Source organism: Xiphophorus hellerii, chromosome 7, assembly GCF_003331165.1.
Source record: "Xiphophorus hellerii strain 12219 chromosome 7, Xiphophorus_hellerii-4.1, whole genome shotgun sequence".
NCBI lineage: Eukaryota > Metazoa > Chordata > Actinopteri > Cyprinodontiformes > Poeciliidae > Xiphophorus > Xiphophorus hellerii.
The window spans coordinates 17,604,747-17,620,952 of record NC_045678.1 but is presented as its reverse complement, the minus strand read 5'-3'; the positions used below and the strand labels follow the sequence as shown (position 1 = coordinate 17,620,952).

Sequence of the window (16,206 nt, the reverse complement as noted above, 5' to 3'; positions counted from 1 at the left end):
CGATGCGTCTGACAATATTATTTTGATTAAGATTGTGTTATTTTGTTTCTGCTTTGCGTTACATACAAATGCGTAACTAACAGGTAGACATTATCGGGAAATACCTCTTTGGAAGATCCATGTTTACTTGTGCATTTTCAGCCATCCAGTACAATTTAACATCAGCGGGATTCATCAAAAAGCTGTCTCCCCCCACAACACACGATTTAATGATGTAAATCTGCAGCAAAAGAACAGGAGGATATTGGATCCAATAAAAGAAATGTGTTACTCATAAAAAAACTACACAATGTAGCACAAAAAGTCACATTATTTGTGTTTCATTAAGAGAAAATAGATCAGCAGAGTATTTTCTTCCATAACACAGAGAATTAGAACCCACTAATTCTCTGTGTTAGGGAAGAGAATATTGTGTTAATTGTACATGAACATATTTTAGAAAAAGTGAAAATTTTTCAAGAAGTCAGTCGGTGGCTTTCAGTAACCAAGTTCTTGTTTATTATTCTGTTTCTTATGTAGATTTTCTTTGAGAAATCATTTAATTCCTTTAAAAGTATTTACATCACTTAAACCTTTCAACATGTGATCACATCTACAACAAGTCTCAATTCATTTTAATGAGATTTTATATTATATATATAGACAGTACTGGATTATTCTGACTTTGAAGACTGAGAATACAAAGTTTGAAGTCTTTTTTTATTAAATAAGTTAATTTCTATTTTAAAAATGGCTTTACCCAAAGATAGTTGGTATTTTGTGTCTCTCTTTCACTGTAAAAAGGAAAAATACTTAGCTTGTAATGGAAAACTGTGTTTTCCATTACAAGCAGTTTTTTCAAGCTGTATACAAAAACAACAACAACAACAACAAAAACAATACACCATCCTTTTAAAGCTTTAACTTGTGCAATTTCTGACTGGAACACAGATATAAAATCAGACAGTACACAGAAAACATGTAGCTAGATTTGAGTTTATTCAGGGATTTTGTGCTGGTTTTTGTTCTGATCGCTTTAAAATGCTGGGATCCTGATACGATACTTGAGATTAGAGCAGCTAACATAATATTAGGGGTGAGGTTATTCAACTTGCTCAGCTACTTGATTCAGCCTGAAGCACAATGTTTTTAGCTTTTGCCACCGTTTCAAAACCAACAGCTGCAAAATAAGTTAAGTCTTCAAAAACCCTTGAATTATACCTCTTAGATTTAAAAATAGCACACAGTTACTCCTGTGAGGTCTCTAGTTTTTGCTTACTTTAAAGGTTACAACTACCTCAGAAAGAATGAGAATACAATATAGGCATATTACATTTACGCTATGTATCTCCTTTAATTTTTTTATTCTTTTTAATGTTTACTAAACACACTGCATTTCTCGGATAGCAACCGCATTGTGTTGATGCCTAGCAAGGGGCAATACTAATGTTCATGTGACTAAATCAACCTTTGTGTTTTGACCGCAAAGTTTGAGTTTTATTCATGAAAGCAGTTCTCGCCAAAATATTTCTGGCCTCTCCTCACCAGTGCAACGGAAAGTGAAACAGTACTTTAAGTCACCTCATAGTTATTCACACCGAGAGCTGCTGGAGAAATAAAGTGGCATGTAATTTTTCTTGGCTTGTTTCATAACAAATATCATTTGTGGGAGAGGAAGCCATTGAGGTTAGAAGGAACTGAGTGTCCCCAATGGTCTTAGCCACTCTGTTTTTTTTTAATTATTGGTATTAAACCACTTTTTATTGGTCAGTTCGAAAGGCTCCAGGCAAAAACATCTTGTTTATAATGCAACCTTGTGTATTGGGCTGCCTGACAGAATGTAATTATAAAGAGCAGCGCTCCTTCAGAGTTTGCCTGTGCGCTCCGCAGGCAGATCCATGGGCAGATCCCCACGTCCTGCTTGCTAATGAATCCACTCCCGCTGGGCTTATTGATGACTACGGTCTTTCTGGAAGATCATTATAAGATATTTCCATAGGACAGCTGAAACAGCATCACGTTTGGTCTCATTGCTCAGTTTCATCTGTTTACTGGATGCAGTTAAGTTCAGAATTATTCATACCCCAGGAAGAGTTAGGTTTAAGTTTAAGCTACCAACATGTTTCTACTGGCAAAATGTAAAGGAGCTACACATTAGGGCGATGGCAAGGAGGCCCTTTAGTCTCAAAGACTTGGAGCTCATCATCACCAAAGATAAATTGTCAAAATACCAAAGGAAACATGTACAGTTTGGGCAGTATTTATGATTGGAATTTGCTTTTTTAGAATTTTTCAACTGGTTAAAAAAATAACTATCAGCATTACTTTTTTTAAATTAAAATGTTAACAAAAACAGAAAGAACATAGTTCCTTTATAAACTGATTTATTGTCTTGAAACAAAGGCTGTCTCATCATACCCCTTTTTCAAAGGGCATTAATAATCTGGGCTTAATGGAAACTATAAAAACAAAAAACAATTTTATCAGACACCTTGCTGTGGGGATTCTGTTCTTTAGGAGAAATTTAGGGCTTGTAGTTGTAAGGTGACAAAACGTGAAAAAGTTCACCAAGCTTTTTGCACTGCACTGCATAAATGCTGTTAACACTGCTGCCAGTGGGCAAAATTGACATATGCGATGTGACAGAGCTCTTCTTTGATAAAAAATGTTCACATCATATTACAGTATTTATGAGTTTTCATTGTGTCCATAGGTTCTGCAGATGTACCTCCCCTTCTGTGGTATTGCAATCTCCAATGCTCAACTCTTCGCTGCCTCCAGAAAGGAGTACGACCGGAGTCGGGTAAGGGCCATGAGGCCGATGGGATGATAAAGCTCCCATTCCAAGGATCAGCTTTACTCCCTCCCCTTTGATGCTGACATTGAGGCTTGGTATTGATCAGCAGCAGCCCACTTGCTGGCGTCGCAGTGGAAAATCACGGTGCCATGCAGCTTTGCATGAGCATTTTCTCAGGATCTGACGAGGGGGATGGGTCTGTATTCAGAGTAGGACCTAAATCTACTTGAGAATATGAGGAGATCCTCTAATTCATGTCTTACAGTAACACATAATCGAAGGGAGCATAACGAGAGCACAGTTCAGAGAGCAGAGGAAAAAAATTAGGAGATATTCCCTCATTTTTAGGTGCCAGCACATTAAACTGGATTGGCTCTGCCTTAGATAAAGGGTTTAATTTACTTGTATTGAGGAAATCAATTACACTATATCATCCCTTTGGTTTATGGTTTAGGAATTATGATAGTAATTAGATTCCAACATCAGTGCGAAGCACAGCACATTTGTTTAAGGGGCTCTTACTCTTGCCTGACGACCAATTTCTTATGTGTTGGAAATACATTAGCATCCATGAGCTTTCAGATTGTCCAAGGTAGTTCCATCATAATATTTTCTCTGTTCCTGGCGCTCAGGCACTCTTGGAAGTAGTCAATGACTTGTTTGAGGAACAGACTGACCTGGAAAAGATCGTCAGGAAGATCATGCACCGCGCCCAGACTCTGCTAAAGTGTGAGCGCTGCTCTGTCCAGCTGCTGGAAGACATTGAGTCACCGGTACTGTTTTGTTTTTCCTTCTGCTGCCCTGCCATGTGTATGTCTATGTTTTCACATGTGTAACCCGTTTCTCTTTGTCTGCCTCAGTTTTGTTTTATTAATTAGTATCTGTCTTCAGATCTTTAAATGTTTCTTCCTTTACACAGGTGGTCAAGTTCACTAAGTCGTTCGAGCTACTGTCTCCAAAATGCAGCGCAGATGCTGAAACCAGGTTTGTATTAAGCTTCGATAACTTTTGGAAAACTGTTGTTCATTTCCACCTTGAGATTTTTTATTAAATATTTTACATTTTAAATCCAAAATAAATATGTTCACAACAGAAATTATGCCAACATCATCTGCTCTGCCACCACAGACACAGTAAAAAAAACAACAAAAAAACAACATAAAATGCAAGAAATATGTACAGTATGAAATACTTTTAAAATGTGAGTATTTGAAAGTGCTGTGGGCATAAAACTTGATTCTGTTCAGAAGATGTACGTTGGAAGCCTTAAATGATTTTGTTTTGTTGCTCTTTGCTTCTGCTAGGCATGGCTGAGTGGAGAAAAAGAGACTTAATATTGTGTGGGCTGTTTATGGATGAAAACAAGCTTGAAGGGAAGACAAATAACCCTTCCCCCCTCACCCTTGAATGCTTGCCATAGTTAATATCGTCACCTCAAAGCAGTGGCCATAACTGGCCTCTACAAGCAGTCTGAACAATATAAAACTATACAACTCACTATAGTTTTATTTATTTAACACCAATTCACCACAAGTATTATATCAAGACAAATAGGTCTTAATATTCAAACGTATTGGATTGAATAAGTTAAAGATTGATATCAAATCAATCTGATTTAACCTGAAACAAACAGATTCAGATCCAGTTACATACACTCATGATCCTGTGTAATGACAATTGGTAAAATGCTGAAGGTAGCAATAGCTGTTTCAGTGGCTTCATTCAGGAAATAAGCAAAGCTAATGGAGAAACACTGAGCCAGTGGTACTTTCGATAAATGGGAAAAAAAGGGCCGCATGGCAGCAATAGTTCTATTAGTGGCTTTGTCATAAAAACACACACAACTAAACAAATAAGCTCTGAGTCAGAATTTTTTTTAATTTTTTATTTTTTTTTGGAGAAAACAAAACCAAAAATCATGCAGAGTAATTGGGATCAAATTCTTTGTCACTGTCTGTCTAAGAAAGAAATGGCTAACAAATAATCACCAAATTTGTATTGGAGAGAAAGACAAACAAAGAGCTAGCTGAACAAAAACAGACTAAGCCAGGAGTGCTTTCCATTGGATGGAGAACAGACTACAAATAGTTAGTTGCAGCAATAGCTACATTAGTGGCTTTGTCCATGAAAGAAAGAACAAAGATGCACTGACCCAGGAACACTTTCTATGGGATGAAAAGCAGAGAACACGTAGTCGCAGCAATAGCTCCGTCAGTGGTTTTGTCTGTAAAAGAGACACAGGTAAACAGTTAACTACAGAGAAAGAACGTAAAAAATAATGTCTTCTACAGCTACAAAAATGCAGAAACTAACACCTCTAACAGTATAGCGATGTTGCTGGATAACCTAAACCACTCTAGCTGTAAGGTTTATCAAAAAGTAATATTTTAAACATGTCATTAAAAGAAGATGGGTTGTCTGCGTCACAGACTAAAACTGGGAGCTAGTTCCACAGGAGGAGTCTAATAACTGGAAGCTCTGCCTCCCATTCTGCTATCAGAAACTTTTGGAACCACCAGCAAACTTGCGGTCAGAGATCCCCAAAGTTCTCTTAGTAGGAACATGCAGAGCAATCAAATGTTTGACGAAAATGTAACTCTAAGCTAAATATGCATTTGCTTTTAAATTAATAGCAATTTTGTGATTGGTTAATTTAACTTTCCTAACTTAAATGGCCACCATTTTGATAACAATTTTGCCACAGTTAATGAATTCAGCAAATTAAATTGCATTTGTTTCTTTTCAAAGTGTTTGTTGCTATAAAGATTGACAGTTAGATAAAGGTAACTTTTCCATATATAAGCAGATAAACAGATTTGATGTCAAAAAACGTCTCAATTCGTAAAGCATCCAGAAAAAAGCAGGAGTTAATGCATCATGAACTGTCATGCATTTTGTGCTGCACCATGAAGACCTTGTCTACACTGCTGCATCACACACTCCACATGAGTTGAAGATCTGACATCAGCATCATGCTATCTTTATTCTTTAAAGATAAAATTAGCAGCACAGTACGTTTGTTGGCTTTGAAGGTAAAACTTAACGACGGTCCTGCTGTATTAAATGTCAATGGGTGATGTGAACAGTGATGATGCAGGTGTTTCTCTGGCAGAGTGTGTGGGGGTGTCTGGCAACAAGGAAGACAATTGCACATTTAAATTTTCATTACTTCATGAGCTGCTGAAGACATTTACAGACATCTGCTGTATGAGAGGTTCATTAAATACAAATTAATATTGGAGAAGGCTCATGAGGAGAAATAGGAGAAGCCGTTGCAAACCTGCCGTTAGAAAGATGAATCAGGTCACCTTTTTTAAATCAAATTATGTATTTTCAGCTACAGTCGCAGATTATAAAACAATATTTGTTGAGAATCGAAACCTAGAGATTACGTTTGGTTCAGCAGTTGTTCAGCGTTGTGTTTATGTGTTTTTCTTTCCAACCCTAGTTTCAAAGACAGTATGGAAAAATCGTCCTACTCGGACTGGCTCATCAACAACAGCATTGCAGAGCTGGTTGCATCAACAGGACTACCTGTGAACATTAGCGACGCCTACCAGGATCCTCGCTTCGATGCTGAGGTACAAAGTCCCAATCCCAGGATTTTGTACTACAGAACTGGGAGAATATTATTATAATTAGTCAACATCTAGGTTGCTGCAAGAAAGAGGGCCTCACTTATTATTTAGAGAGCTTTCCTGCTGATTTGTTAGGCAACCTAGAAAGGTTTGACATATTGAAACCTATGTAACAGAGGCAGAAGAGATGAAAGGGTCGACCTATTGGTACCAGGACTGCTGCCTTATTGGGCAGAAGATTTAATAATTCAAATGTTGATACGAAGACCGAAATTTATCTTGGCCACTAGCACAGCAAGGAGAATTACAAGGAATGTATAGACACATTTTTAAAACTCACTAAATATTGGCACTTTGGAGTCTCCAAGTCTCCATGTCAACCATTAGACCACTTTGTACAAGCTGAGAAGTTGATAGAGAGGCATTTTAGGAAACTACCTTGTCTTTTCCATCATCACAAACCTTAATATGTAAAGTGTGTGCTTTGGTCAGATTAGACAGTCATCTAACAAGGCAGTTGGTGTGAAACAATGGATAAACTAGTGGAAACTCATCTTATGCAGACTGTAGAGTATGGTAGGGGATCTGTGGTGCTGTGGGTTTACTTATTTTCCAATGGCTCTGGGAAAGCAAAAATGCAAGTCTTCTTGGTTACTTTGAAAACCAAGAGATTTTAAATGAATGTCGAGTTTTTCTAGAAAACTTAGAGTGGTTATTGTTGGAAATGTCAACAGGATAACAATCAAATCAACACACAAGTTGTCAAAAAGCAAAAAAATCAATCTTATTTCACAGTTATCTCACTTCCCAGATGTAAATCTTACAAAAGACCAGAGGGGTGAAATAATGTTGCAGTCACAAAAGTACAAAGTGTGCTTAGACATTAACTAAGCCATCAACCACAGATGGCACAATACATCAGGAATGTTTCAATTTATTGCCTAGTGATGAATTTATTAGAGAATTTGGCTGTTGCTTTGAAACTTTACACACTAAAACTTTGTTTTAGTGCCTGTGGATTGTTTGAATGCCTCTGGATAAAGACTGCAAAACATAATTTCTAAAGAAGTCTCTGATGCAATTCTGTTTGCTTTTAAGCTTTGTCTTATGAAATAATCAAAGCCAAACCCACTTCTGAGATGTTTTCTGTTTTAATCCTCCACATTTTACAGGCAGACCAGTTCTCTGACTTTCACATTCGCTCTGTGCTCTGCGTTCCCATATGGAACAGCAACCACCAAATTATTGGTAAGTAAATTGTGATCATAATAATATAATATATCATAATATCTGTTTAAAAAATTGTTTATTTGAAAATACTATATTACCACAGGAATGCTGTATTGGCCCAGTGTGAAGATATTGAGAAAAAACTGTGCTTATGTAAACCAGAATCTGGTTTTTATCAGTAAATCCAAAAGTTGTTGAATATCATAGTTTTTTTATCTGTTCAGGCCTGTTGAGTTCTGCTTGGAAACCTCTGCTTGTGCCCAGAAAGTTACACAAATGATACAGATGATGGCGGCAAACCAGTGCACTGGATGAACATTTTGCTTATTACACAGTTAAATACCAACATATACATGGTCCAGCACTATGCATGCACTTTTCTGCATTAAGCAAACAGCAGGGCAGAGAGAAGCTCGTGTATGTATTCAGCGGAGACCGCTCGCATTTGCTGAGATCCATGCTGTGTTGCAGCATCACTCCACACGTGGAGGAGGAGTTTCCCTTCTTCTGTCAGCGTGCATTATGCTTGTGAATCAGCCGCGGGCTAAAAGCACAATGACACTGATAAATCATTGATCCCTCGTCCGCTTTTTTGGCGCTGGAATATTGCAGAGGAGGGAGCAGGTGACAGCAGCTCCTCTCGGTCTCCGGTGAGATCTGACGCAGGGAAGTCATTAGTTTTATGTGAGTGCAAAGTGATCAGCAGATCTGCTGCAGATGGCTGGTTAAGACCTGGGCGCGTCTCTGCGTAGGTGTCTGTGCATTCGTTGGAGCAGGGAGAGGGAGAAAGGAGAAACGAACGGAAAGAGTGAGAGGGGAGAGAAAAGGCAGTGTGTGGGTGGCACCTGAGGATGTTAAGTGAAAAATCATTACCCAAACAAAGCAGCAGAGATGAAATTCTTCAGTCAATGATACATTCAGTAACAAAAAAATGTGTGCCCTCATTTTAATGTAACCTAGGCTGTAAATAGTATTTAATTTCGAATTTTCAGCATTTCAATCAGATGTGTTCTACTGAGATTTACTATACCAACAGTAGCTTGAACTGCAATAGCTCTTTTTAAGATTTATGTTTTTAATTTACTGAAAGTCATCCCAGGTAATTCCTAAAGGACTGTTTTGAAGACACAGCAGGTACGAAGTGTTGAGACCAAATTTGCTCTGGGTTTAATTTCTAAAAAAATTAGACCTTTATTGCACAGAAGTTGCTTACAGTAGAAAAAAATAGAAATACACCACCTTTCAAAATACGTTCACATTTCTCCAGCCATTTCATATTTTATTTCACAATGCAACCATGAACGTCAATATATTTTACTGAAATTTTATGTACCAGCCCATCACAAAGTATGGCATAACTGTGAAGTAGATTAAAATGATGAATGATTTAAAATCTTTCACAAATAGAAATCTAACAAAAGGAGATGCTTTTTCACCTCCCTTTACTCTGATACCCCTTTAGCAAAATTCACTACAGATCCAAAGCTCAAGTCAGACGACTTGGTGACACGGGAAGTTTTAGTCATGCACAGAAGAAACCTATTGCTGAAAATAAGGCCATGAGAGGTTCTGTTTTTAGTTTATAGTAAGACATATACGAAAATGCAAATGCACACCACACTTTTCCCATTTTTATTTGTGAAAACGTTCTAAAATCTTTTATATTTTACCTGTATTTGACAAATAATGTACTGCTTTGTGTTAATCCATCCAATAAAATTCAAATTAAATACATTTATACAAAGTTTGTGGTTGTAATGTTTCAAAATGTGAAAAAGTTTACAGGGGTATGATTACATTTTGTTTCATCTTAAAGAAAGGACTGTATGGCCGCAGTTTGGCTCCAAAAACAGACTTCAGTTTGATTGGTTCGGCAGTTTGTAAGATCATTAATTAATCATCATAGAAGTATAGGCATCATAGAAGACATAAATGTTTAAACATTTCTTTCTTCCTCAAATTTAAAGTGGTGGTGAAGATATACAATTCAGTTCCATTCAGTGTATTTAGATAGCACCAGCTCACAACAGATGTCATGCTAAGGCACTTTACAAAAAAATAGTCTAAATTCAATCAGACATACTGTACATTATCAGTTGATATTAGATATAAAACAACAACGCAGTTTAAAAGGTTTCTAAGGAAACAGCAGATTCCATTGAGTCAATGACTTTCAACATTAAATACTATTTTTCATATTTGATCTGTAAATAAATCTTTAATGGGATAAAACCTCCCTCATGTCACTGTAGCCATCAAAAGTGAGGCCTTGATTAAAACATAATACGTGCTATTCTTGTTACCTGTCAGTGGACATAATGCTATACCTGATAAATGTATTTGTTAAGGGGAAAATAATGTTTTTTGGTCTTTTTAATTGAAATCTGGGCCAACAACTCCAAGTCAAAGGCATAAGTTCTTCAAAGCTAAGTATCTCTTTGAAATTAAGAACATTTTAGGTTAGAGGCTGTTTGCTGTGCCACAGTTTCATTGTTTCCTGCATGTCTAGCCATGATAAACAGCCACTGTATGAAGATGCATTTGAGTTCAGCTTTTGTTGGATGAAATTCCTTACGGGTTAACACAGTGCTGAGCTGGTTGCTGCTCCGGTTTTGTGAAGCTCTAAGCAAAATTCGACACCCCCTCCATGGATCGCCTCCGGTGAACAAACGGCATTGTTCAGCCATGCAGCCGAAGAGGTCATCTATGTAAAAAAAAAAAATTACTGAACATGAAAACTTGTTGTAGATCTGGGAGGTATGGATTGTGGTGTAGTTGGAGATAATGTGGTGGCCGTGAGGCTCTAAGCAGTCATTTAGTTTGCTAATATTTGTTGTAGCATGTTCTGGAGCTCATTACAATTCACAAGCTGGTTACAGTAGGAACAATCATGCTTTTGAGAAAACATCTGCTCTGCATTTTAAATTTATCCATAATAAAAAAAACAAACTGTAATTAACTGCAGAGCTAATTCATTTTCAACCAATGAGTCATATTAACACATAGTATTGGCAGGCTGTTTAACCTCTTTGGCATAATTAAAAATGATAATGAATTGTGTGACAATATCCTACCCTCAATTCATCAAATGTTTGGACTTTATTAAATCATTTTCTACTTTCAATTAGAGCGAAATACATCTGAAGGCAGGAGTCAGATAGGAAGAGGTTATTCTCATAGGACAGTTATAGACAAAAACTTTTAAAAGACTAATTGAGTCCCTGTTGGTGTCATTTTATTTAACAGTGTGTGCTCCTTAGCTCATGCCGACCATGTCTGAAGTTGATAAAAACAGCTTTTTCTCCTTTTTAGCCATTGTTAAAAATACATAAAGTGTCTTTGATATTCCCTAGTCTCTAGTGAAAGTGGAGCTTTTTGGTCAAATTGACACCAAGCTGAGCTAAGTGGTATTTTATCTAATGCATAAAATGGTTTTGCATATCAGGTGTCGCTCAAGTGCTGAACAGGCTGGACGGGAAACCATTTGACGATGCAGACCAGCGTCTCTTTGAGGTATTACGCTGCCTTCTGCATATTTTTAACACCAAACATCCTCTGACTGATTGTGGAAACCATGCTTAATTTATTCTAACTTATTTTTCCTCAGGCCTTTGTGATATTTTGTGGATTGGGCATCAACAACACGATCATGTATGACCAGGTGAAGAAGTCTTGGGCCAAGCAGTCAGTGGCTTTAGATGTAAGGGCACAAAATCCCATTGAATTTGTATTCATTTTCCCATCACAATTAACATACAGTCTCAGTGAAATTTCAGCTCTCGGGTTTTACATTGTCAGGACGTAATGGTTTGGTCCTGGTCCTGAAACTACTTAAATTTAACCTTCATTTTGCAAGAACACACAGAAAACTAACATTTTTATGTGAAAAAAAGTAAGTACACCCTATAACTCAAGGACTTGTAGGGGTTTTTATGGTTTTATTAGTCTCTGATGTCACTTTTAAGACAGACTATTATCTGTCCAAAAATATTGATTTACAGCAAGCCATTACAAATTCAGTCATATTGACAGATTCAAGTTAAACTGTATTTAAATCAACGTTGGTAATATAAATAAATCAAATTCAGTTTAGCATGCTAATTGGTAAAAGGTTAACTCAGAAGTCTACTCGGTTGAATTCAAGTTGCTAACTTTGTAGCAGTCACTTCTACTCGAGAGAGCATGTGGTGACGGTGGAAAGCAATGTCTTCTTTTTAACAGGATGAAACTTCCACCAGAACCAGCCTCGTCTGCTGTGACTAGCTAAGGATTGACATGACAGAGCAGCCATGAAAATATATACTTATATATATTCAAAAAATAGAAACTACAGTTTCATGGTTGACTGCAAGATGCCCCTGCTCTGTGGCTGCAACACAAATCTATATTTGATTGCTGATACTTGTCCTCTTAAATCATGTGAAATCATCAAACATTTAATATACACTAAAAAAAGGAAAAGAACAGACCTTAGACTGTGAAGCAGATATTCTTAAATCAGGAATTTGTGCTATAGTGTGATGTATTTAACCATATGTCACAGAAAGTAACAGATGCAAAGTGGAAATTATAAATTTTATTTTCACTTATTCGTCTCATGGGTCTTTGTATAACTTTTTAAATTTTATATATCCACAGAAATGCATGCATGAAAAATGTTGATCTCTTTTTGTAGATAACCTTCTCACGAAGATTTTATTGGAAATTAATGAGAGGCAGTGTAAAGCAATCCCTCATCTGATCTTCAGATTGTAACCATACAGAACTAGTCAGCCTTTACAATGTGTCCGAAGATTACAGCTGGGAGCTGGTGAGGTACATTTGTTAGCACCAGTGTTTCAAGAACGAGAAGCAGAGGACAGATAGCTGGAGACAAATGCAGAATGAAATAGTGCGAGTGTGTGTGCTTTGTTCCTGGCATCCCTGAATAAACATGAGCGTTTATGATTAAATAAGCTACTGCAAGAGTGTGCAAAGTATTTCTCCCAGGAAATGAGAGGAACATGGCGACCCAATCTGTGCTGATGTTGCTACTAGTGCAGATCCACATGCCACTGCTAACTTAATCAGGGAGATCCACAAATCAAACACCGCTGTGGTGTTTTCAGTTGTCTGGAAAGGAATATTACTGAATTATAAAACAAAACTGATACTGTTATTATTTTGCAGGTTCTGTCTTACCATGCCACTTGCTCCAAGACTGAAGTGGATAAATTTAAGGTAACGTATTTGCGCCTATAATTATCTCAATTGTAAATGACTCATTTAAGTTAATTTATTTGTTGCTTTACATACATACATACATACATACATACATACATACATACATACATACATACATACATACATACATACATACATACATACATACATACATACATACATACATACATACATACATACATACATACATACATACATACATACATACATACATACATACATACATACATACATACATACATACATATATATATAATGGATATTATTACTAATACAGATATTATTATATCTGTATTAGTAAATTTCATTTCCAACTTTCTCCAACAGAAATAATAATAAACCAACACGTATCAAGTGAAAACAGACTAATTGTGTTATTAGAAATGGATTGCTTCAGTCAACAAGTGATCATTCACAATGCATTATTCATAGACAAATGACAAAATTGGCCATAATTACATTTTTTTAACAGCATTACATTTCTGAAATATACATGTGACCTATTTTCTTCCAGTTTCATGAGCACAGTTTTCCCTATGGCCAACACTATATTCATAGTAGGATTCCTTGTCTCTCTCTCATGAATTCGTGTGATGCTTCAGTCCCCCTCATTCAGCGCGATGCTCTGCTGCCTGCCCTTCTCCCCCTTCTTCCTTTCATAACTGCTCTACATACAGAGAGAGCCCCAATGAGCTCACTTGCCTGGGATTCCACTGGAGTGCGAAAACGTAGTGACAAACAAACCTGGATGCCATTTTGTCACCTGGGGCTGTGAATTGAGAGAGTTGGAATACACCCCCGACCTGACAGGCAGATGTTTGTGAGAGAAACGAGACACACTGGCACTGACACTGAAGACTCATCACTGAATGTGCTTTTCTAGAAAATAAATGGAGATTAGAAAGTCTGAAACGGTCATTCTTGTTAACAGAGACAGGAATTAGTTTTTCTGCTCAGATGGGCATGCAGCGTTGATTAAAGACTCATGCTGAGAGTGGTTAATAGGAAATTATTTTTGTTTTTGTTTGAGTAATAATGCCAAAAAGCTGCTGAGCATTACTATTGCACAACTACATTCGTCAATGAGCTCAGAAAGTAAACAACAGAGAAATCCTTCAGTAAAGCTCCCTCATTAATATCAGCCCTCTGAAAACGAGGCTTCCGAGTCTTAATTAGCATGCTTTCATGTTTTCATACATCATCCAAAAATGGCTCCACTGACCTGCACGTCTGCACTGTGGGCTCATGTTCTCATTCTTCCTCTATGTTTGCTCTCACCATGATGACACAGGCTGCTAACATTCCCCTGGTCTGCGAGCTGGGCATTGATAAGCTCTCCTTTGATGATTTCTCCCTGGATGTCGACGCGATGATAACAGCTGCTCTGCGGATGTTCATCGAGCTGGGAACGGTGCAGAAGTTTAAGATCGACTACGAGGTAAAAGAGCAGAGCTTCTGTGTCTCATTTGCTTTAAATACTTGATTGAGCTTGCTATGAATGCTGTTGTAGGTCCTCATGAAGACCACTGACCCATGCTCTTATCTCTTTCTGTCCGTCTTTCCCTCCAGACACTGTGCAGATGGCTGCTGACTGTCAGAAAAAACTACAGAATGGTCCTCTACCACAACTGGAGACATGCATTCAACGTATGCCAGTGCATGTTTGCCATGCTAACGGTATGCACTGTGAGAACCACATATTAGCACGGATGATTTCTAAGAATGGTTTAGGTAACATGGACTTCAGATTTTCTTGCAACTTTTGTAGGTCTTATAACGAAGTCGATAAAAGAGGTGTTAAAAACTTGAATTACACTGCTCAGGCTTTTTCTGCCAGATCCAAATTGCTGATGTTCTCTTTGAACTGATTCTGATGTCCACAACTCATGAAACAGGAAAATATGTCACAATTTATTTTATAGAAGTAGCTTTAAATTCAACAGAAAATAATAGGTGCTCCTAACCTGACCTTTATCTGCTTTTAATTTAATAAGAAAACATGTATGCTACAGATGAAAAATGGTGGGAGTGCTAAGTTTCCATTCATTCATCCATCCATACCTACTTAGTTCTGGGGCTTTACTGGAATACCTCCAAAGTAAGGTGCCCAAGAGGTAAACAGATGCCTTAACCATCTTATCTTATGCCTTTCGATTTGAAGGAACAGCTGAGCTCCCCTGGGATTAAAGAGCCCAGCCGCTCTATCGAGGACGCTCATTTCAGAATCTGGAGTCCAGTAGCTGGACATTACCGCAGACAAAGGCCCAATCTGTCTTTATGTCCAGGGGGAGTTTCCTATTTTTTTCCACATCTTCATATCCACTTCATCACTGGAGGTACAGAGAGAGGAGTCCTTACCAGAATGTGGGTTAAAGTGAAGACCAGATACAGTGGCCTGGTTCAAAACACCAAGACTTTGCTCCTCAGTAAATAATCATTAGGCTGATGAGTGCACTGATCCATGCATTTGTGGGTTAAAATTCTCATATCAATTTAATTATTGGATTTCAAACCTGAGATCAAATCAGTAAGATGGCCCTGTGTGTTTATTAACTGTGGTTCTGTGCAGATATTTGTATGAATGGAGATCCCAGGAGACTTACTGCATGTGATTCTTTTACTTGAGGTCCTTGGGGCAACACAAGGACCTGATGTGCTAAGCTAAAACCATTTAATCAATTGCGGCATTAATGTGCAGTGTCCCATTTGAATTGATTATTGGCAGGGGGAATTGAAATAACATTGTATAAGCTATTCAAGGTTGCTCTGTTCCTCTAGGTCTTAATGAGTAGGCTGAGGGCCCCACTATCTTTGCTGCTATCCCTGCAGTGACCCACAGTGACTCAGTCAGCACATGATCTCTAGAACCCATTCATCCGAGCTAGAAATGTAGAGCAATGCAACTGCAGTCCCTATGGCATTTTGTGAAGATGCTGTGTTTTTGTTTTTCTTTTTTTAGCTTCATGCTGCTGTTTTTCTATTTTTATTCAATGTGCTCAGGATTTCATTGAATAATGGTGTGCTGCTGCTCATAAACTGTATGTGTGTGTGTTTTATTTGCTTCCTGTCCTCTGTGCCAATCAGACGGCGGGTTTCCAGGAGACGCTGACTGAGCTGGAGATCTTTGCTCTTATTGTGGGTTGTGTGTGCCACGACTTGGACCACAGGGGCACCAACAATGCTTTTCAGGCCAAGTGAGTGCACCTTATTTCTGCTTCTGCTGCTGCAAACATATGCATAAGCACACAACCTGTTGCATATTGTGCAGCAAAACGTTTTAATATTTGCATTACATTCCACAAGGATTCATAACAGTTTACGTTTTTCACATTTTGTCATGTTGCAACCACAAACCTCAATGTGTCTTCATGATGATATTCTCTTAACACCTCTGTAGCC

General features: G+C 37.7%; 1 protein-coding gene across 1 annotated transcript in view; it reads left to right on the top strand.

Moving 5' to 3' along the window:
• Positions 1-16,206, top strand: part of pde11a (phosphodiesterase 11a) — a 38,784-nt gene that overhangs the window by 7,522 nt on the left and 15,056 nt on the right. Inside the window, exons 3-13 of the mRNA XM_032567149.1 lie at positions 2,693-2,782; positions 3,409-3,549; positions 3,696-3,760; positions 6,225-6,357; positions 7,527-7,602; positions 11,030-11,097; positions 11,192-11,284; positions 12,754-12,804; positions 14,099-14,245; positions 14,377-14,484; positions 15,892-16,001. Of these exons, the coding sequence (XP_032423040.1) occupies positions 2,693-2,782; positions 3,409-3,549; positions 3,696-3,760; positions 6,225-6,357; positions 7,527-7,602; positions 11,030-11,097; positions 11,192-11,284; positions 12,754-12,804; positions 14,099-14,245; positions 14,377-14,484; positions 15,892-16,001 (1,082 nt within the window). The remainder of the gene's footprint in view (positions 1-2,692; positions 2,783-3,408; positions 3,550-3,695; positions 3,761-6,224; positions 6,358-7,526; positions 7,603-11,029; positions 11,098-11,191; positions 11,285-12,753; positions 12,805-14,098; positions 14,246-14,376; positions 14,485-15,891; positions 16,002-16,206) is intronic.